Raw genomic sequence first — 23,180 nt, forward strand, 5'->3', positions numbered from 1 at the left:
GGCTGCGTGCAGGCGCGCGGGAAAATGCCTCTGGGGCTGAGGGGCAAGAAGAAAGGCAAGTCCAGAGAGACGTCCACGCTGGTGGAGGGCGAAGCCCCCCTGGCGCGGGGCAGGGGCGACGACGACGACGCCAGCGGCAGCAGCGCCGTCGGCGGGGCTGGCGTCGGGGGAGGCGCCGCCGCCGCCTCCTCCTCGGCGCGCCAGGGCCCCATCCGGCTGGTGTTCCACACGCAGCTGGCGCACGGCAGCCCCACGGGGCGCGTGGAGGGCTTCGCCAGCGTCAGGGAGCTTTACGCCAAGATAGCCGAGGCGTTCCACATCGCCCCCAGCGAGGTACGTGCCCAGAGGGGACTGGGCGGTACCCCCCCCCGCCTCCCTCGTGAACGGAAGCCCCCCGCTACGGGGGATTTATTCCAAATCTGTCGCCCCCCTTCGGCAGGGGGACAAAAGCCCCAAAAGAGCGCGCTCTCTCTTTCTCGGGGCACCGGCTCTTTGGCTTGGCTTGGCTTGGCTGTTCACCTCCGACGCTCTTCCATCACCCCGAGCGTCGTTCATGGCTCCATGTTGGGGCGAAATGTTGGGCTTAGTTGCCAATCCGCGCGTGGTAAGAATCAGCATCAAGGGGGTGGTGAGTTAGTCCAGAGACAGAGCTTTTTGGGTGGGTGGTGCTTTTTTTTAAGGGATCTTAGCAAGGAAGTGTTTCTGGAAATTGAGATAATGGAGGGTGGGTGGGTGCCTTGCTGCCTATATGAGTAGGCTGTAGTTAAAACGCACTCCTCACATGCTCAGAGGCCCTCTTCCCCACCCATACTTCGCAAGTTTCTAGGCCGCACTTTTCTTTCCTTTTTTCTGCTGACTCCCGAAACAACAAAAAAGTGTCCAGAATTGCCTTTGTGGGCATTTCATCTGCTCTTAATTCTGGGCCACCCCTGTATTTCAAAGCTCCTTAAGGTATTTTTTGGCAAGAGGGACTGAGTAACTGAGTGTGGATCAGCCGATGGTGCTGATCTCTCCTGGTTCAAACAACAGTGAAACATTGATTGATTGATTATTATTATTATTATTATTAAAAAGATGCCTCAGAGTATAGAGGGAGTGTGTTTTTCTGTGCTCAGCAGTGCTTGGCCCTATGTATCTCCTGGAATAATATATGTAACACCTTGGCTTACATGATGATAGAAAGTTGAGACTATATAACTGCTCCTGCCACCACAATGCATCCATATGATAACTGAAGTGCAGCTTAGGCTGTTATTAGGAGCCAACACAGAAATCATATCCCCAAGACCATTTCACAAAACCACTGCAACTGTCAGAGCTATTCTAGTTTACAGAGAAGTTTTTCTGAGTTCAGTGAGACTATCCTGAGGAATATCTGTTTAGGATTGCAGTCTGTATCTCTATTTTTCTGACACGCGGTGGTGAACCTCTAGATCCAGGGGTAGCCAAGATGGTGCCCTCTGGATGTTTTTTTACCACAACTTCATTCAACCCCAGCTAGCATGGCCACAGTGCTCAGTGATGATGGGGATTGCAGCCCAGCTGCACCACATTGGCGACCTCAGCTCTAGATCTCATTGTACTCCCATTGACCCTGACCTTTGGCTACGCTGGCTAGAGCAGATGGGTGTTGGAGCCCAGTGGTATCAGGAGCATCTCTGTTTCTCTACCCTTGCTGTAAGGCAATGAGTAGTATGGAAAGGTGCATTCTAGACTTCTACATGTGAGTCGGGTGTCACTTTTCTGCTTCAATCACCCTGGTTTTTTTAAAAAAGTTTAATTTTGGAGGAAGGAGATCATGAAAGTGGTAGAAGTGTGGATTTTCTCGCACTCTTTTAGTATAAGCACATGGTGATGTGAGGATTCTGATTTGAACTGGAAGTCAGTACAGAACTGTAGATCATAACTGCATATTAATTAAAGGCACAATATATGGGCACAATGTTATGCTTGTGTCATGAGACTTGGTAGCTTTTTACGGCAAAGTCTTGATCCACTGAACAGTTTGGCTGTCGTTTGCAGTCATTATGGTACCTGAAGCAGAAAAATGTTATTGCCCTGAAAGTAATACTGTAATATTTTTTTAAAAAAACTGTAATAAACTATATAATTAATAATTTGTCCTTTAATGGCACCTGAAGACCTGCCACTTGAGATAGATTGTCTCACTGTGCCTAATGGCTGGGCAGGGGCTCTGCAGCTATTGTTCTGAAGAGAATGCATTTAAATCCTTTGATGGCATCTATCAAACCTCTTAGGTTGGTCAGGTTTCTTTGTGGTTTGAATAATTGCTTCTGTAAAGGTTGCTAACCTTAAACCAAAGGCAACATTTTTATTCATTATCCAAGTTGTAATTGTCCTATATGTGTAGCTTTGAGCACCGAAAAAGAAGCAAGCCTGAACACATGTAATTATACTCCTGGCTACATGGATCATTTTACCTTGGCATTGCAGCTTGTCACAATAGTATCTCTTCTTTATTATCATGAAGAACAATAAGGTCTTTGAAAGACAGTGAAGTTTTCCCCGGTGACGAAGAACTGCAAAAGTTATTTCACACCAGACATGGTCTTCAGACTGGCGCACTATCGTACTAGCAGCTTGCAGTACATAGAAATGGGCAACTCTTATTCTTTTTATTCCTGTGCAAATAAATCCTGTAACTAGGAGTTTCTTGGAGTTCTGTACCTGATCATCCATTACTTAGTTTATCTTGAAGTATGATGGTGTTTAACCTTGGCCTTGTTTAAAATTGATGCACTTTATTTAACACGCCTTATGCAAATCAGGGAAAATATGCTAGTGATATGCACTATTGTTTGGGAGTAGGTCATTTTATAAAAAAAACTGGAAATGGTAGTAGCTTGTTTGCTTCTTGCATCAGTGCAGTAGAGCTTTGTTCAGAGGATCATGAGAGAGCTGGCTATATGATACAAAAAATAAAATAAAATTGTACATAGGCATTTCTATTGTAAACTGTCCTGAGATCTTTGAATGAATGAAGGTATGTGAATTTAATAAATAGAAATTCTTCTTGAAGCAAGTGCAAAATATACAAATCATTCCATCAGAATGCTGCGTGAGACTTGGACACACAATCTCTGTTTACCATCTTTCTTCTAAAACTTGGAACATGCATGGAAGAATTCTAATTCCTAAGCTGGTTTTTGCAAACTATGTGAAGGAAATGTTTAGACTATTTGGCTTTTATCTACTAAGAACTGTGAATTATAATGAAGCGGAATTTGTAACAAATGGTATACAGATGAAATGTCGTATTGTAACATCAATCATACATTTTTTCTGCATTGTGTCCAATTATACTTTTCAGTGTCATTGTCAATGATTGCAACATGGGCTCAAGTATTAGTTCTGTGTTTATGGAACTTCTGAATGGTGCTGACAGCTCAATTTCCAGTAAAATAAACACATTCCTCCTTTTTGAGCATGGAGGATTACTGCAAGCAACATGGTTTAATTAAGATAACTCCTTTCAGTGGCTCAGATTTCAAAAAGATTTCTTCTTAGTGTGCTTTGCATCCATTTGTAAATCCATATATCTATGGCGGCTCTGTGCAGTTTTCTTGCACACTTTATTACTGCATTTTTATTTCTAGGCAAAGTACAAATTACTTGATTGCTTCTTGCTGTAGCTCAGAGGGAGCTGACTTTGAGGGGACCTCTCCATTTGCTAGCATGTCACTAACACTTTATAAAGGTGAGAGTGGACATATTGTGGAAAACAATCTACCTAGTTACTCAGTTCCATTAGATAATTAAGTAGTATTGTTTCCATTCCTCTACACACCAGTCTGTGCCGTCTCCATTTCTTGTTGAACTTATGCCTGTTTCCTCTCCCTCTACTGATTATCTGTCTATATTTCATGAGATTTACGGTATTTCTGAATTTATATCAGAAAAGGATTGTGCAACCTGCATTTCATCCTGTGTCCAGTTCAATCAGCAGTTAACATCCGGAGTTTTTTAAGGGCTGAAAGTTATGTACTGCATTGCTAACATTAACACAAAAAGTATAAAAGCAAAGCCCCTTTTTGTGTCAGCAGTGAGTGGTAAATTCTACTATACATTGTGGCAACATGTAACTTGAATGTACTTGGAAATAACTGAAAACAAAGGTGCATTTAAGACTCACACAGGAAACATTCTACTTCAAGTAATGGATGTAGAATTCTCTTGCTCTAGGAATATTTATTTCAGTGCTGGTTACTGTAAATTATTGAACAGTGAGTTAAACTTGTTGGTGAAGCGAAACTCCGATACAGCTAAAAATAAATCCAGGGCTTTCTTGATGTTATGTCATTCCTTGTGTGGATTTCCCATTGAATCAGTTGTTTTTAAGGACTGTAGATTTATCACCGTATTACTATGCAATTTGTTCTACGAGTCTATCCCTTGCTGTTTCACCCTGATTGGACCTTTCTCCAAACCAGTATCCTCATTTGGGAGGCTGCACTAGGGATAGCAGCAAAGGGAGGAAACAGTGCTGAGTTAGCAGAAATTCTTTTTTGAGGCATGTGTGTGTGTGTGTGCTCCACTTCCACAACCTTTTCATAGTGCCTGAAAGGAGGGCATAGACGAAACCAGAGGAAGTGGAGTTTGTTTGCTTTCTATTAAGAGAAGTATGAGCCAAGTCCCCCCAAACCTTTACTAGAATATGAACACTTAAGCTCTGGAATTTCGGCAACAGCATTATTATTTTTTTAAACCAAAAGCAAACAAACTGAGTTTGATATGAAATGAAAAAGAACATTTGGTAAATGTTACAAAATGCTGTAGTAATAAAATGTCTCCTTATAGGGAGCATATAACACCAGTGGTAGCTCAACTCCACTGGCTACCTAATTGCTTCCAAATTCGTCAGTGTTGACGAACTTGGAAGCAAAGAAGTGAGTACCTTTTACAGACCTGAATGGCATGGGTTTGGTAGCCTTCTAGAAACATCTTCTCCCATACATTCCCCCTGCCCGCCCCCCATTCCCTGAGGTCTGGGGTAGAGACTATTCCCTCAAAATATTGTTGCATTCCACCTCAGTCTCCAAGCGGTGTAAAATTCCAGGGGTGACAGACACTTACTCAGGGTTCATTGTTCCCTTTGGATTGAGGTACAGTGCTGACTGCGGTATCTTTATGATATGTGGTTTGTTTACAAATACATACAATCTGAGCCTACAGTGGAGGGGATCACAGCATTAACACCCCAAGAAGGTGTTTTATTATTTCGGGTTCATTTAGCGCTTTGTTTTTGTACAAATATTCTTCTACAATATTTCACATTTTTTTGTATTGCTGTTGAAACATGTAAATCGCCTTGAGAGATTTCTGTTAAGAAAAGTGACCTATATAGATTTTAAATAAATAAAATGTTCATGTTACTATTTTACATTTTTCTCTTGTGCTTTTTTTGCCATGTTTATTTGAAACTTGAGTTACTCCTTTAAGAGTTCGGGGGGGGGGAACATTTTGTTGTTCTGCCATTACTCTCTTGTATCAATAAATCAATCAATCAATCAATCAATCTTCAATATTACAATCACAGATCAGGCATAAATTAAAGTCAAACAAATGCAGTTAACAGTTTAGAGGCCAGCAAAAGGCCGTTCAGAATTAACAGCACCTCAAGGGACTAAGAAATGGGGGTGCCTTGTTGCACATTCACAGTGACTCCTGAAATGGATTGCTGAGTGATAGTATGGTTGGTAAAAAAGATTTAACCACCAATTCCTAACAATGCATGCTGATGCACAGAATTTTGTCACTTTCTTGTATAAAAATGAATTCTTGCAAAAAAATGCAGAGTGGAATGAATAATCCAAGTTCTAGTTTGGCTGACATTTCTTCACCAATGGAGGTGGCATAAAATTGGTTCATGAAGAGGCGGCAGTCTGTTTGTGCTGCCCAGTTGCAGTTCTAAATTGAGTTAGATCATCTCATGTTTCTAAATATCACATTTCTTTTCTGTTGCCAGTTGTATCTAGTCAAAGGTGTGAAACCAGTTATGAGATTATAGCTGTCTGTTGACAAGGTCGAAGTAACAAGAATATTTTTTTAAAATGGCAAATGCCCTTGATATTTTTTAAAGAAAAACAACAGGAATGCAGTGATTTTGTTAATGCGAATCACAAGGCCTAACAATGCTAATATCTGAGGAGCTTGGAAATTGCTATATGGAGGCACTACAATTATTTCCTGAATGTTTTATCAGGGCTGAACCATATTTTTAGTACCGCTTCAGAGTGTTAATTAGCTGAAAGTTTTAGTTGATCTGCAGACTGATTGCAAGTTAAAATTTGTTGAGAATGAAAAAGCACTTTCTAGATGCAAGTCACATAGAAATAATGGGTCTTCTGATTGGCAAACAAACCTAGCAAAAACAAGGGTTATGAGGGCTTTTCTTTTCTGTTTGTATCTAAAGCTAGTCGAAATTTTGTATTTCAGTATGAATTCATAATAGAATAATTAAAAAAGCCCACAGGAAACTCAAACTGAAAATGTTTATTTGAATATTGAATTAACCATTTCTTAATTAACATTTCTTAATCTTCCACAGTGATTATGGATTTTGAAATTGTTCATGTTTGAAGGCTCTGCTATATTAATGTGACAGGTATATTAGAGAAACTCAAATTAATGAAATGTAAAATAGCAAAGATGGCATTTCCTTCTAACAACTCATGTTAGCTTTTGTTTATTGAATTGCAATTTTGTGCACTTAGGATAAATTTAAGTGTTCTCTCCCCTCACCCCTAATTATTCTCAAAGTCACCCATACTGAACTTTTGGTAATCTGCAAATTCATTTTATCTTTAATTGGTTGGGAGACATTCAGATAAACAAATATATCCTGAACCCGGCTCTTGTTATACGGTTCATTATTATTGCAACTTGTTACCTCACCTGGGTTGCTGGGTAGACAGTGCCATATCTTTCCAGGCTCTGTAAAAGCAAAATACTTTGAATTGGTTAAGGCTGCAATCCTATACACATTTATTTATAGCTTTTATATGCTACCCAACAACAAAAATCTTTTTTAACCTGGGAGTAAACCCTATTGAACTCAATGGGACTTACTTCTGAGTAGAAATGTATAATCAGGACTACTTCTTGCACTTAAGGAAAAAGAAACCATTAGCTGATCTGAAATTATGGGTATTATGTTCAGATGGTTACTATTGAGTTCAGGCTGTGCTTGGCTGTGAAACAGCACACAGCATGCATGTAACCAAACTGTAGCAGAGTGTAGACTGTACAGTGCAGTTGTGCTTTAGCATACAGCTGATGTCAGGCTTGTCTGAACATTTGTGTGGGGAAAACCAGTCTGTGCAAAACTTTATTCTTATTTAGATGAATTTTAATATTACTGGTTTCTGGCATTAGAGAAAAAGGAAGTCTCAAGAAAGACCCAGCATTTATGATTTGCTCCAGGAAGTACACAGTTCAATGCCGGTGAATTGCCCTAGTTGAAGGATTACTTCCATGGGCAGTAACAACTTGTTTTTAAGTTAAACAAATTCATGCAATGTAGCATAACTTTTTAGCAACATCTAAAGACATCTCTGTTGTGTTCCTTTTTTCTTCTTCTACTCAGATCCTCATGCTTATGCCCCTCTTATAGATCCATGGCTTAGGATACCTAAGGAAACACTTCTTTTGCACAACTGTAAAAACAATGTCCCTTCAGTCTTAAATTATTGAGTTTTTAATGTTACAGTTGCACATCACCCCCAACCTCCAAGTGGTACAAGATTCCAGGGAGTTCCAGGCGGCTTACACAGAGTCTCATAGAAGCTTGGATAAAGAGGGGGTGATAAGTGCTGAAACAGGGTAGGCAAGACACAGTTTTCTTCACTCGTTTCTGCGTCTCCTCAGTCTCCGTAACTTTCACTTTTGAGCACCTTCATGCCAGCTTCTACAAACCGACTCATCTAACTGTAGACTTAAAGACTTAAAAACTTATTAGGCTCCTACCAACCTTCTCAAGTATTGGTTATCTTCCTGCAAGACCCATCTTGCAGTACTTCGGGGAATGTTACTTCCCATGAGATATTTTATGTTTACTTCATACGGCAAATATTTATGTAACCTAACTTCAGGAGATCATTGTGTGTAAAAGCCACAGCTGCATAATTTCAAAGTTCTGCTTCTATGGAATATGTCCTACAATAATCCATGGGTCAATAATCCATTTTCTCCATGGAAAAGCCTCTGGGATCAACCTAGACATAGACAAAGGGATCACATGCTTCAGACTACAGGAGCACTTTGAAGAGTGTAGAAGCTTTCACAGGGTACAGCAGCTTGCACCACCTGCATTGATGGGTCAGTTTTGTTGGCCATCGTATGATGTCAGTCATGGGTGTATACCAGGTGTCTCAGATAAAATGCATTTGTTTCCCTCTCTTTTTTCTTGTAGATTATGTTTTGTACTTTGAACACACACAAAATTGATATGGACAAGCTCTTAGGAGTGCAGATTGGTCTCGAAGACTTTATATTTGCTCATGTAAAAGGAGTCAAAAAGGAAGTGGAGGTTTTCAAATCAGAGGAGTCACTTGGGCTTACCATTACTGACAATGGAAATGGATGCGCCTTCATAAAGGTAAGAATAATGCCATGAGTTGTGAGGGATCCGAGCAGAAATGGAGTTGCAAATTGTTTCAAATACTTCTTTGTGTTAGCAAGAATGGTGTAGTGTTGGCACTATGGAAGTAAGTTAGCAAACATCCAAAAGCAATAATTTGAATGCGGGTATTGAAGAATTATACTCATTGGATGTTCCCACTTGGAGAGAGGTCTTTTTCACTGATTTCTTCTTTCCGCTTCAGCCCTCGGAAAAGCTTATCCAGACACCTCTCCTCTCAAACTTCCACTGGGTTTCAGTTCCTTTCACAAACCAAAGTAACCCTTCTGTTCATGGAAGGGCAGTTTTGGATGCAACTCGTTGTTAGAATACACGTAGCTCAAACAGAGTCAGCAACATTTTATTGACTATTATACGGTTATTGGTAGTGGTAGGCGTGAAGCAGTATGCTGGCTTGTTTAGGGACATGTCATTAGCATAGATGTGTACTGGTCAAGAGATGTGTTTTCCAAACTCAGTGCAAAAGTAGATCTGATAGTAGGAGAGCCATTACAGGCAACAACCGATTGATGCACGTTCAACTGGTGCAGCGGTGCACACCGCTGAACCGAGGCGTGACCCCCAAAGTCACTAAAAGGGTGGAATGGGTGCAAGGCAGAACAGAACATTTACATAGACCCTGCTGACATGCACAGATGTCCGGAGCGTAACCCCCATGCAAAATGACAATTGCCTGTATTAGATTTTCCAACTAAAATGTAAAAAGCCACAGGGAGGAAAAACTGGGTCGAGGCAACCCCAACATTAAAAAACAATATAAAAACCACCTGGCCAACTTATAGAGATTTAGCAGAACACATACAGTATATTTTAGTCTGCTATGGGTTGGTATGCCCTGTGCTTTCCGAATGGAAGTGTCTCATTCATGGAGGAACTGAGGTCCAGTAGACCAGGCATAGGCAAACTCAGCCCTCCAGATGTTTTGGGACTACAACTCCCATGATCCCTAGCTAACAGGACCAGTGGTTGGGGTGATGGGGATTGTAGTCCCAAAACATCTGGAGGGCTGAGTTTGCCTATGCCTGCAGTAGAGGCTGCCTCTGAAGAAAGGAGGGGGGCAGTGATTTTTGCCAATTCTTCCTTTTGCCTGCAGCCCGTTATGCCACCCCCATGCTGTTCCAGAGGGTCCCACAATCCTCTCTAGCAGCTTTTTTCGGGGGGGGGGGGCTGCAGGGGGAATGTGGAATTGGTGGAAATTATTTGCCCCCTTTCCACAGCAGAGTGCCCTTGTTGATGGAGTTTCGCCCATGGGTTTGTCTGGATCCAGTGTTATGAGTGTATTGAATCTTGCTAATGATCTAATATCTTACTGGGAGTGATAATCACCTTGTTCCCAGAAACTGCTGGGTGACCAGAAATGTATTTTCCCTAAGAATTAAGTAGCACAATATTATAACTCAACAGTATCATGTACATTTTATAAACATGTACATGGAGTCTGAGTTCTTGATTGCACAGCATGCTTGCCTTCCTTTAGTATTGATTTTGATAAGTATGAAATGCTATTTGTTGCATGTCTAGCCTGAGTTACATTGTCTGCACTGAAGGTACAGTATCTAGCAATCTGCCTGTGCAAGCACTGTTCCATGCTTACAAATTATTTATTTTTGTTAACAAATTTTATATGAAACTTTATTGTAAAAAAAGGCACAAAACTAACCTATTGGTAGGGTTATAAGCAGCAAATCAATTCAATCGAACAATAAGATTTTAAATTATATGGGTATCCTAGTTTGGGTAACTGGGCTCTTTGTATCCTTTTACAGTGCTTCCTTGTTTACTCCCTCTAGCTCAAAAGGTGAGCTTTGTGGTTTGTATTTTGTGTGTGTCATACTATGCACATCATAGCCCTTTTGGCCCAGGCTGTTTGTTTACTGCATTCATCGCAACTAACAATAATGCCTTTTTATCCAACAGAGAATTAAAGCAGGCAGTCTTATTGACCAAATAAAACTGGTATGTGTTGGTGATCACATAGAATCTATAAATGGAAAAAGCGTAGTGGGCTATCGCCATTATGAAGTTGCTAAGAATTTAAAGGACTTGGAGAAGGGTCAGACATTTACGCTAAAATTGATAGAGCCTATGAAATCATTTGGTGAGTGACATGTATCCGCCATAAATTATACCTGTAGTTTCCTTTTGTATTTGATTCCAAATTGGGTAAAACTTGGCCTGTTTAATTAGTCAGAGGAAGCTTAAGCAATTAGAAGGGTGAGACATAAAACGAACATTGTCTTATTAAGCTAATTGCAGCCACCAGTCATATATGATGCTCCGCTTGGGGTTCCATAAACTTGCTTTTATCTCTGTGTGTGGGATCGTAACAACAGGGGAAGCCTAAATGCAGCTTGCGGGGGTGGGGGGTATTTTTTGGCAATTAACTCTTCCTTCCCTAGCTTTAAGTCTCCCACCAAAATCACCCCCCCATGCCACAGTTAGGCATGAAAGAAGCCTTCTGCTGTTCCAGGTGTAATTCAGCAGGGAAACAGACTGAGCATGGGACCCAGACCTTTGTGTTTGTGTTCTGGGTGCTGTGTAGCAGGCTCAAGCTATGGGGATGTAAGCAAGAAGGCTGGACACTGAACTGCCGGTGAACTGGGATGAGTTAAAATAAATGGCTTTATTGCTAGATCTTGTAGGGAAACAGTCCTTTTAAAATAGTATTTTGATATTCTAATTACTGATTCTATGATTCTTACAGATAACTATTTTAAAACCCGCTTTTACTGTGTTTTAACTTTTCAAAACCTGCAGTAAATGCTACATTTATTCTTGCTTTAAGATTGTTCTGATGCCTTGATTTTCACCCCATGCCCAATTGCCTTACCATACTGCCTGGTACAGTAGTCTGCTGGGTCAGTAAGGAAGTCACAGAGGATAAAGGGCTGTTTGGGTAGAAGCAGCCAGGAAAATGAAATACTTCCACTTGGTGGCAGCAGCAAAAGACCACAGGAGGGAGCTAAGATAGTAGGTTGGCTCATCTCTTCTTTCCCTCTCACCTTGACAGTAATTATTGGGTAGGTTAATGCAGAAGAAGCTAGTCCTTCCGATGCCATGGATCCAGACTGTTTAGGACTTTATAGGGCAAAAGCAGCACTTTGTCCTGTATGTAGAAACCAGCTGCAACTACATTATAGCACAATTGTACTGATAATGGTTCGAACACAAGACTCATTTGTCTGAAAGTGTGATGTCAAACAAAGCATGGTGGACCCTGTGCTGATCCTGATTTCATTTTTTAAAAAATCCATTCAATTACCGTATTTTTCGCCCCATAAGACGCACTTTTCCCCCTCCAAAAATGAAGGGGAAATGTGCCTGCGTCTTATGGGGCGAATGCAGGCTTTGGCTGAAGCCTGGAGAGCGAGGGGGGTCGGTGCGTACCGACCCCTCTCGCTCTCCAGGCTTCAGGAAGCTCTGCGCAACCCTCGGGAGACCGGCTCCGAGGGTTGCACAGAGCTGCCTGCGCTCCTGGGACCAGCGCAGTTCTGCCCGGCCACCGGGAGCCGGGGGAGAAGCTCCGCCCCGCTCCCGGGGGCCGTGCAGAGCTGCCTGCGCTCCTGGGACCAGCGCAGTTCTGCCCAGCCACCGGGAGCCGGGGGAGAAGCTCCGCCCCGCTCCCGGTGGCCCTGCAGAGCTGCCTGCGCTCCTGGGACCAGCGCAGCTCTGCCCTGCCACCGGGAGCCGGGGGAGAAGCTCCGCCCCGCTCCCGGGGGGCGTGCAGAGCTGCCTGCGCTCCTGGGACCAGCGCAGCTCTGCCCGGCCACCGGGAGCCGGGGGAGAAGCTCCGCCCCACTCCTGGTGGCCCTGCAGAGCTGCCTGCGCTCCTGGAACCAGCGCAGCTCTGCCCGGCCACCGGGAGCCGGGGGAGAAGCTCCGCCCCACTCCCGGTGGCCCTGCAGAGCTGCCTGCGCTCCTGGAACCAGCGCAGCTCTGCCCGGCCACCGGGAGCCGGGGGAGAAGCTCCGCCCCACTCCCGGTGGCCCTGCAGAGCTGCCTGCGCTCCTGGGACCAGCGCAGCTTTGCCCGGCCACCGGGAGCCGGGGGAGAAGCTCCGCCGCGCTCCCGGTGGCCCTGCAGAGCTGCCTGTGGTCCTGGCACCAGCGCAGCTCTGCCTGGCCACCGGGAGCCGGGGGAGAAGCTCCTCCCCACTCCCGGTGGCCCTGCAGAGCTGCCTGCGCTCCTGGGACCAGCGCAGCTCTGCCCGGCCACCGGGAGCCGGGGGAGAAGCTCCGCCCCGCTCCCGGGGGCCGTGCAGAGCTGCCTGCGCTCCTGGGACCAGCGCAGCTCTGCCCGGCCACGGGAGCCGGGGGAGAAGCTCCGCCCCGCTCCCGGTGGCCCTGCAGAGCTGCCTGCCCTCCCGGGACTGGTGCACTTCTCCCCATCGCCAGCCCCACAAGCCCTGCAGAGCTGCCTGCGCTCCTGGAACCAGCGCAGCTCTGCCTGGCCACCGGGAGCCGGGGGAGAAGCTCCGCCCCACTCCCGGTGGCCCTGCAGAGCTGCCTGCGCTCCTGGGACCAGCGCAGCTCTGCCCGGCCACCGGGAGCCGGGGGAGAAGCTCCGCCCCACTCCCGGTGGCCCTGCAGAGCTGCCTGTGGTCCTGGCACCAGCGCAGCTCTGCCTGGCCACCGGGAGCAGGGGGAGAAGCTCCGCCCCACTCCCGGTGGCCCTACAGAGCTGCCTGCCCTCCCGGGACTGGTGCACTTCTCCCCATCGCCAGCCCCACAAGCTCGGGGGACAGCGGGGAGGCAGAGCGTGCCTTCCCACTGTTCCCCGACCTGGTTCTTCCAGCCCCGCACCTGGGGGAGAAATAAAATTTTTTTTCTTTATTTCCCCCCCCAAAAAACTAGGTGCGTCTTATGGGCCGGAGCGTCTTATGGGGCGCAAAATACGGTAGCTGCTGATCTTCTATGCTGATGTGGCTACCTTCTTCAGATAGATGACCAAACAAATCCTAGGGTCTCTGAATAATCTGAGGCAGTTTTCAGGAGTGATTCCCAGTGATAATATTTTCTTTCTGCTGGCAAGTCATATTACAGCCTTTGGAAAAGAGTAATAAGTAATTTCTGAAGCTTGATTTTGTAAAATAAAAGAGGGGTAGGGAATAGAGAGAGGGCCTGACTCTTTTTTTTTCTTTTTTTTGAAAGGGAGAGGCCTTCCCTCCTTTTTAAAATAACATTTAAAATTTTATTTGCTTAAATATGTTAGAAACCTACCTGAGTGGGACAGGGTGGGATAACAATGTAAATACAGTGGTACCTCGGGTTACATACGCTTCAGGTTACATACGCTTCAGGTTACAGACTCCGCTAACCCGGGAATAGTGCTTCAGGTTAAGAACTTTGCTTCAGGATAAGAACAGAAATCGTGCTCCGGCGGCATGGAAGCAGCAGGAGGCCCCATTAGCTAAAGTGGTGCTTCAGGTTAAGAACAGTTTCAGGTTAAGAACGGATCTCCGTAACAAATTAAGTACTTAACCCGAGGTACCACTGTATTGTTGTTAGCCCTATGACACTGTTGTGGGGGACTTTTGGATGGCTGAAACATCATTGTCATCATTAATTTGCCTGCCCTTCAAGGCTGATTACAACAATTAAAACACAATGTGAAAAACAGTTTAACACAACTTAGAATCATAAAACATAAGGTGGGCCCTCAAAATATGTATTCCAAGTGCCAAAAGCCAGGGTAAAGAGTTGTAAAGGAGGTAAACATATACTGTAGTTGTTCTTGGCACATTTATTCTGTGTCTGCCCTTCAGCCCACAGGTATGTAGTCCATTTGAGTTATGAAGAATTTCATTCCTAACTTTTAATGGGATGTAGTGTTGCCCTCTCTCTCCAGAGAAGGTAATACAGAGCATTTGATTGCAGAACACCTGCCTACCTCATTTTGTTATTAGCTGCCCTAGTATAATTCCAGAAAGTTTCAGTGGTATCTCAGGTGATTGAACTTGGTGCTAGTGGAAGGAAAGGAAAGGTATAAAATAATCAGCAGAGCTGTTGTGCATCCTAGCGGACACTTGGTGTCAGAATGCATACATTTAAAAAGAGGCATTTAAAACTGTTACTGCTGGTAATATCTGCAATAGCATTGTAAGAACATATTTATTTCACAAAAATTGTCTACTGCTTCATTGTAATAAAACCTCAAAGCGTTTACAGAAAGAATAAAACAATAAAATTATCTGTATTAAACAGTTAAAAACAACGGCTCAAAATAATAATAAAGATTATCAATAATAAACTAAAAGCAAAGTTAAAGCACATGTCAATATTCTATAAGTCTGAATAGGCTTGCCAAAACACATGAAATATTTCTGAAAAATAATTTACATAATGTTTTGAAAGTATTTTGCAGATAAACACTCAGTCGCTTAGAGTAAGGCTCTAGGTAGTACTAAATTGTTAGTAACGAAACTTTTTTCTAAAAACAACAAGCAGTCTTTGCTGGATCTTGTCTATTTACTAAGTTTTTCCAGCTTTTGCTGTATAGATAGTTAGTGTTTCTGCCAGAGCTCTTAAGAAAGTGTTGTTTGAAACATTGACGTTTCCCAGCAGTTTAACAGCCCTGCAGAATCCACTTTAGATGTTTGTGTTGATTGATTGCCAATCTCCATCACATTGCAGAATGCGACCCAAATTTTGACTTGCCATTTTATAATCTAAAAGAACAACTATTATTTTTGGATCGCAATTCCAAATTGCCTAATTAATATGTCTGCTACAGAAATGATTGAACCACGGTCGAAAGGTGGAGGTTTTGCAGAGGGAAAAATCTCCCGAGGGAGAGAGACTCTTCGACTGAGATCCAAAGGCCCTGCAACAGTGGAAGAAATGGTGAGCTCCAACATCAAAACTTAAGCAGCCACAGTTGTTGAACAGATTATAACAATAACAAAACACTGGGGTTTCTGTTTTACTTCTTAAACGTTACATAAGGGAAAATCCTAGGAATTTAAATGAGGGTTACTTCCTGCCAAGACCCAATTGTGGCATTCCTTCATTATACTAGTACAACAAATGCAGGTTCTCCTCCTTTTCTTCTTTTATTGGAAAGTGCTATTGCTTAAAAAAACACCCTGATTGTGAGGTATTGTTTTTTGAAAGCAGTTTATATACCTTTCAGCTGTCCCAATTTTTCTGATTTGTGTTAGACTACAGCTGCGCAAACTACCAAAAGTCTACCTTAGTTTAATTGAAACATCTTTCTAAGACAATCCCACTCCTGCCCCACCCCAGACAAATTCCCCTCCTTCCTTCCTTGCCTCTAATCGGTGGTGCTGGGATGAGCTAGAGAGGTGAGCACTGAGAACAGGGAAGTTTTTCTTCCTTCTCCCCCACTCTCTGTCATCCGGGTATCTGGGCAACTGTGTGTTACAATAATCCAGGGGACCATAGCGGATGTAGTTCTCCTGCTTCTGCAGAAGAAGAGGGGTGGGAAAACCCCTCCTTTGGTCCGATCACCGCTTCTCACCTTTGTGTCTTTGTTTTGTCAAAGCCTTCAGATGTTGAAGAAAAAGCTACTAAGAAGGTTGATGATCTTCTTGAAATGTACATGGGAATAAGAGACCTCGAACTAGGTAAGGGTGTTTATGGAACTGCGAGTAAAGTAGTATCCCCTGCACAAGCCTACGCAAACTTACACGGCACTAAGCCCAGGGAGCTCAGTGGGGCTTACTTCCGATGTGAGATTGTGCCGCATCCTACATTTTGTTTGCAGTTTTCAGAGTGTGAGGGGTTCTAATATGGGTCCAGATTTCCGGTTTGTTTAAATTTTGCATTGCATTGTAACAAGCATTTTAAGATATTAGCCGTATTCAGGCATTTCAAATGCAGCCTAGAGCAGCACTTGGGTAGCAGAGGCTCTGTACGAGTGCACAGGCTTCACCCTCCCATCCTCGCCAACATTGTCCTCTGTGTTTTCCAAAGCTACTCTATGAAGTGGGGAATCCTCCTCAGCATGTGGAGGCTCCGATGCGTTTTGGAACTCTGATTTTCCAGATGTATGCCTCCCCTGTGTACGGAGGATGGCTTCCCCGATGCAAGCAGTCGCCCTGGAAAATGGGAAGGGCGACAGTGAACAAGACAAGAGGTTGATGCTCATGCGCAAACTCTGCTCCTCACATGCTGCTGTAAGCCATATTCAGAATGACCTGGATATAGAGCTATTATGTTCCCAGAGCCACTGCCGTGGTAGGCTAGGAATCCAATTAATTGACCACATTAACATATGACTCTCCAGTCTCTCTGCTCGCAACACACTTTCCAACATAACGTATAAATGTCTGCTTTAATGCACAGATCCCGTTGCAAAAGAGATGTGTGGGGTTGAAACCCGCATGCTGCATGTATGTGCTGCATAAGATACCACATATACATCTTTATCTGATGATGATGATAATATATTATTATTATTTTATTTATCACACTGAAAACAATGATATACATGCCTGCTCAGAAGTAAATCCTGCTGAGCTCAATTGGGCTTTCTCTGAGGTAAATGGGTAGAGGATTGCAGACTGAATGTGTATTCCATCTCTCCCAAACAATGAATTGGTGCTGCTGGAGCTTAAAGGTAAAGGTAAAGGACCCCTGACAGTTAAGTCTCGTCGTGGACGACTCTGGGGTTGCGGCTCTCATCTTGCTTTACTGGCGAGGGAGCTGATGTTTGTCCGCAGACAGTTTTTCCGGGTCATGTGACCTTCCCATCAGAGCAGTACCTATTTATCTACTCTGACTTTGACGTGCTTTCGAGCTGCTAGGTTGGCAGGAGCTGGGATCGAGCAACGAGAGCTCACCCCATCGAACCGCGACCTTCCGATTGGCAAGCCCTAGGCTCAGTGTTTAGACCACAGCGCCACCTGCTGTACCGATAATGTAGATGATGAATATATGCAATCATATCTAAAAAAATTTTTTTGGGGGGTGCATTGCATATTCCACACACTGTTCCACATGCATTAGGAGCAGGGCCAAGGTTTCAAAACGGGGTTGTTGCTTTTTGTCGCAATCAAAGCATACACCGGTTGTCAATGTATATTGTGTGTGGAGCCGCTGTATCATCTCTGCGTATCTGAGAGCGCAAAGTAAGGCAACGAAATGAGCGCCTCTTGTTGTGTCTAATGGTTCTTATGTCAATGTTCTGTTTATATATAACAATTAGCTATCACAAATCTGTTAAATGCCAGTTAATTTCATACCATGGTGGCATCCAGTGGTGACTGACAGAAGAGACACTCTCAGTGGAACTGGGATGGATGGTTTTTTTGCCAATTCCTCTTCTCCCCTTCACCACCAAACCTGCTTTCGAGGACCCCTCCCGACTCACTAGAACAGATTTAGATGTGGGGGGCAGAGGGCACTACCATGGGGAGTGCCAAAAATGGATTACCTCCCCGTTCCGCTGATGAATTTCCCCCCGTTAGCAGGATTCCTTTCACCGTTGGATACAAGCCCATGACGGCAGATATGATCAATCATTCAGCGAAATGAAAAGTGAAAAGTGGATTTGTTCCAATAACACCGATTACTGTTCAGTTAGGAATTTCATTTGTATTACTCATGCTAAATTAGCCTAATCGCTAGGACTGTGAAATGCACTCAGTAGGGAAAAGATTAACGCTGCCCCATCCTCACTGTGCTCATTTCAGAAAAGGAGTTTACTCTTAGGTAACATAGGCTTTCAATGTCCACTAAATGCTGATTCCTGCAAAGTCATTTGAGGCATAGAAGTTTACAATATAGCTGAGTGAGAACTCTTTGCTATTTGAGTGACATGCAGATCAATTACCAATTAAAAAATGCACATATCTTTTGATATTACACTAGATACTCAGTGGCTGCAAATGTTTAAAACATGTGGCATCTTCTTTTGAACTGTGAACCTACTGGCTCAACAGGAGGGAAATTTAAGAGTTACTCAAATTACCAAAACAATTCCAAAGTCAGCCAGGATCTAAAGGTGACATGTGTACTTTTCTGAAAATGGACCTTAACACTGTAATTAATAAAAAAAATTTTGGTAAAAGGTGCCTGTTTGGGGCACGTTTTGCATGTAACTTCCTTGCATGTAACTCCAGGCACACTCTGCTTGGAAGTAAATCCCACTGAAACCCATGGGATTATAGTTAAAGTACTTAGGACTGTGCTATAAGCAAATGCAACTTAGCTTGCACTTGGGATTTCTCGTGAAAAAATGCAGACGGCAACTCTATAACTAGATCAGAAGAACTGGTGATGTTTGACACTGTAATGATGAATCTGTTGCATGGGTTTGGGCCCACAGATGGAGTTTGTGGGTTTTTTTTTTTAAAAAAATCACCTTAACTTTATGGAAGGTTTTCTAAGAGGGCCTTGGATCTCTTGAAAGTCTCTCTCTTTGATGTTCACACGCCTAGGTTACTTGTATGAGCAGAGGTTTTTTCCTTAAGAACCAGCTCCTGCTCTCATCAAATGCACCCATGATCCTGTAAATGTGTGTAGAATTGCACTTGAAACATCACAATATTTGTACAGTACTAGAAAATATATATTTTCAAAATATAAACGTTAACATGTAAAAACTTATAACAGTATACAATATAGCAGTTCTTTGCAGTGAGCACTAGGGGTCAGTACATGATCACTGAATACCAGCAAACTTTTGATGCTATATAAATGTGACGCTCAAAATATATAAGTGTAACTAGAAAAACCTCTTAATAAAACAATTTAGTGGTGGTCACTAGAACTGTGGGCTTTTTGGGGTTAAAATCTGAGCTGAACTCTAATGTTTTCGTTCTGAGAAACGTAATATTGTTTGACTCAAATGCAGTGGTTTCTAAGATTGCTTTCTAGTGATACTTCAATACTAGACATATTACCTTAACCTTTTTAATTCACCGCACAGTTCATTCTCTTGCACACATTGATTTGGAGCCAGAGACCCGCAAGTAGAAGAAGATAACGTTTTAATGAGGTTCCACCAACTTTTCTGCCAGTGCTCGTGAAAGACCTTTTCTGGTGCAGCTCCAGTCCAGGGTTGGGTTACAGTGCCAGGAGCATAAGGAAGTTACAGGTGTTAGCATATAAACTCCAGTGAGCAATAAAAAAAAAGGCTTTAAAAGAGCTAGAGCAGAATTTGTGTAGCAGCAGGTAATCTATATGTAACCACCCTATTTCATATTTGTGTCTCTGAAAAATGCAGTAGGTAACTAACTGCTCCTCCTTTTTTCCTTTTAGCTGCAACGATGGTAGAAGCTGGGAAAGGCAAGAACAACCCAGATGAGTTCGCCATTGCCCTCGATGAAGCTTTAGGAGACTTTGCATTTCCAGATGAGTTCGTCTTTGATGTGTGGGGAGCCATTGGTGACGCAATGCAAGGACGGCTTTAATGAGCATCAGAAAACTTTGTCGGAGCACAGTATCAGCTTGTGTAAAGCATATATCTATAGACATGGCATGGAATACGGAAAGCATCTGAATGTTCAGAAATCTGGATGAAGTAAGCTGCTATTTGATGCCGATACAAATTCCTTTAAAATAAAGTTGAGTTCAAGACTGCACTCATGAAGCTTTAGGCTCATATGAGCACTTAATCTGAAATACTTTGCAAAGCAGTTTTCTCTGCATATTTACTTATATAAATGAATATGGCTAGTGGTTAAAGAAGAGGGCAGGTTGACTATCCCATGGAAATGGAGTGTGTCGGGAGGCATGGTGCCAGTACCTGATGAACCTGAGCAAAATTAAATTGGAAAAAAAATACACCTTGTGTCCATTATTCTTTCCCAATGACTGCAGTGGGTACAATGCTGCATTTCCAGCATTTTCTTCCCCGAAACAGTACTTTGAGACTGTGAGGGGAGAGGAAAGGCCATCATTGGTGGAGTGTATGTTTTGCACTTCGTAAGCCCTTGGGACTTAATTGGGATTTTGGGAAAGCTGGGGATGTCTGAGACACTGACAACTGCTACCGGTACTGAGATATATGGACTATTAGTCTGACTCAGGATAAGACAACTTCATATTTATGCTACTGTATAAGCAGGCAGATGAATTCTTTCACCATGTTTTATGGTGGTGTTATTATGGATACGAGTCTCAGAACTTTGGCACTTTCACAAATGATTTTTAAAGCAGTTTTGGCATTTCCCACTTCTGTAAATCAAATGGAAAAAAACAACTACTATGGATGGAATGTACTTCTCGTTTTACAATGCCTTCTAGATTCCCTTTCTGTATCAATGCCATTTGAAGTGACACATCCCAAATTAAAGTTCAGTTTTAGTGTCACTTAGGAGAAAGAAATCTTTTTTCCATTTGTTAGTCCTGTGGATGAGTGGGCTCAGATGAATGTATTAGTACAAAATGCTCTGGGAACAGTGCGGAACCCCCCCCCCCGGCCTTAAATTTGAATCTTTTTTTTTTTGTTCTTGCATGTTAGAAAAGTAAAGAAAACCTTATGCTTTTGGGAAGCTTCACAAATGTTTTGAGGCTTTACTAGTGAAGGGTATCAAAGTGAAATATCTAAGCCAGGTGTGGTATGCTCTACCATAGAGTTCCACAAAACAACCTGTTTTTTGCTATGCCCATTTATTTTGGACAAGTCGGATACAGGGGAGGTTCCTAGGAAATGGGTGGGACTGCTCTGTAGGTGATTTTGATTATTCGAGTTGCACTGTTGCATGGAAGATATGTTGGTTGCTTTAAAAAAGCAGAATTAATTTGTAACTATTTATTCATGTGATGATGTTGCAACAATGGTGTAAATATCCTTAAGATTAACCTTTGATTTTTTAATATATATGTATATGTAGTTTTTGTAAATCTTGGAATATTGAGGAATTGCTAATGTGCCAATGATTGTAAAAGAAAGAAGATGAGAGAAATGAGAGCAATGATACAAGATGCTGAGCTTTAATTGGAACACATCTCTTTGAGTCTCCAGAAACCTTTGAGCAGCACACATCTCTTATTTGGCAAAATGAAATATTGCTAATCCTGAGCATTTAAAGAAAAGGCTGTTTACTAATAAAGGATGTTTAGTCACATAAGAGATGAATCTTGCAAATAAAACTTTGCTACTAGTGAACAGGCTTCTTGGAATGATGGAAAGAGATTGGGAGTAGAACCCTCCCCCCCGAAGCTGTTAAGGTGGTTGTCTTATGCCAGAAGCTTAACCTGTCTTTGACACCACAGAAATGAAACAGAAGTGCGAAGCCAGTAAACTGAGACTCTGGGTCTCCCAGATGGGGGGGCTTAATATTGCAAATGGGTGTTTGGCAGCAGGTTTAAAAAAATTATTATTATTGGATATCCTTCAAATGGATGAATCCAAATTAATAGAAAAAATGGGCTGGCATTTGATGCTGACCAAGTTGTGTGGACACTCCAAAAAAACTTGGATAGATGAATAGCAAATTCCCGTGAAGGCAGAGATTCTAAGAATGAAAATACTGAAATGATTTGAACAAGATGCTTTTTATCACAACAGTGCCTAGAACAGGGAAGGACAACTGATTTAATGTTATACAGAGATTTATCTGTGTGATTTATGCGAGAAATCAAACAATTGGAGGAGGGTCCACAGCCTGGAGATGAAGTCCACTTGAATACATTATAAAAACTGTTAAAAGTCACTACAAAGCTATAGTCCTATAGATTTGACACTAAGGGAAGGTGAATATGCTTTTGCTTAAAACATGATTGGAATTAAAGTTGGTAGGACTTCTTTTTGAAAGTCTGCTTATATGGATGACTCCTGCCAACTTCAGTTCCAGCCTCTCCTGCTCCCTCCTCTCTCTCATAATATGCTGAGTTTGTTATGCAGTGTGTCACTTTAAGTTCACATAATTCTATTAATTACTTTTGTTTCGTGTGTTTTGTGTTCCATAAAGTTGGGCTGTGCTTTTTATTGTTTTCTGCCCTTCAGGTTGAGTTCTAAGCAGTCCAGGAGGATGACTGGAGCCAATAATTAAAATTTGTTTCACAAACAGTAACTTCATATGAGCCAAATGTCTCACTTGAGCAAAACTGAAAACAGTTTCAACTTAACTTGTGCAAATGCTGTATCTTTGCAATGTTCTTTTGTATTTGGATGCTAAATAAACAAACCATATTTTCTAAATCACTTCCGAGGTTTGCTTTTTATGATCTGAGGTGTACATTTGCAAGAATCCTAGGTCAGAAAGAGAGATAAATGAGCAGAATTACACGGAGAGTCACTGGCACACAAACCCCCTGCTCTACGACTGCATTTTGAAATAGTTACTGTGCCACTGACTGTATGTTGTTAACTTTCAACCCATCATTGCAGGAATCTAGAGAGGCCAGAGGGCAAAAAATGCTTAAAATGGCAGTAGCAATCAGTTACTAGATAATACCAAGCCTTATGAATACCAAGTTTTCGGACTCTCCTGTTAGGCTTCCAACCACTTGGGGGAACCAGCATTGTGTCTTCAAATGCACTATGGATTGTGTGAGTCTTACCGACATGACACTTTCACTTGCGACTATGTTTTATGCAGAAGTGTAAC

At 42.7% G+C, this 23,180-nt stretch overlaps 1 protein-coding gene across 2 annotated transcripts; it reads left to right on the forward strand.

Annotated features, from left to right (window-relative positions):
- Nucleotides 1–24: 24 nt before the first annotated feature.
- Nucleotides 25–22,774, forward strand: GIPC2 (GIPC PDZ domain containing family member 2; the record flags this gene model as incomplete). Of its 2 annotated transcripts, none has more annotated exons than XM_081193864.1 (6): nucleotides 25–333; nucleotides 8,432–8,617; nucleotides 10,577–10,757; nucleotides 15,392–15,501; nucleotides 16,163–16,244; nucleotides 19,885–22,774. In XM_081193864.1, 6 exons carry the CDS (start codon nucleotides 25–27, stop codon nucleotides 20,034–20,036), a joined length of 1,020 nt encoding a protein of 339 aa, XP_081049990.1. In that variant the 3' UTR covers nucleotides 20,037–22,774. The 2 variants fall into 2 exon arrangements, with proteins under 2 accessions (XP_081049990.1, XP_081049991.1); XM_081193865.1 differs by lacking the exon at nucleotides 25–333 and adding an exon at nucleotides 481–604.
- Nucleotides 22,775–23,180: the final 406 nt, after the last annotated feature.

The sequence above is a fragment of the Podarcis bocagei genome (genome assembly GCF_964188305.1).
Source record: "Podarcis bocagei genome assembly, chromosome: 5".
NCBI classification, from domain to species: Eukaryota; Metazoa; Chordata; class Lepidosauria; order Squamata; family Lacertidae; genus Podarcis; species Podarcis bocagei.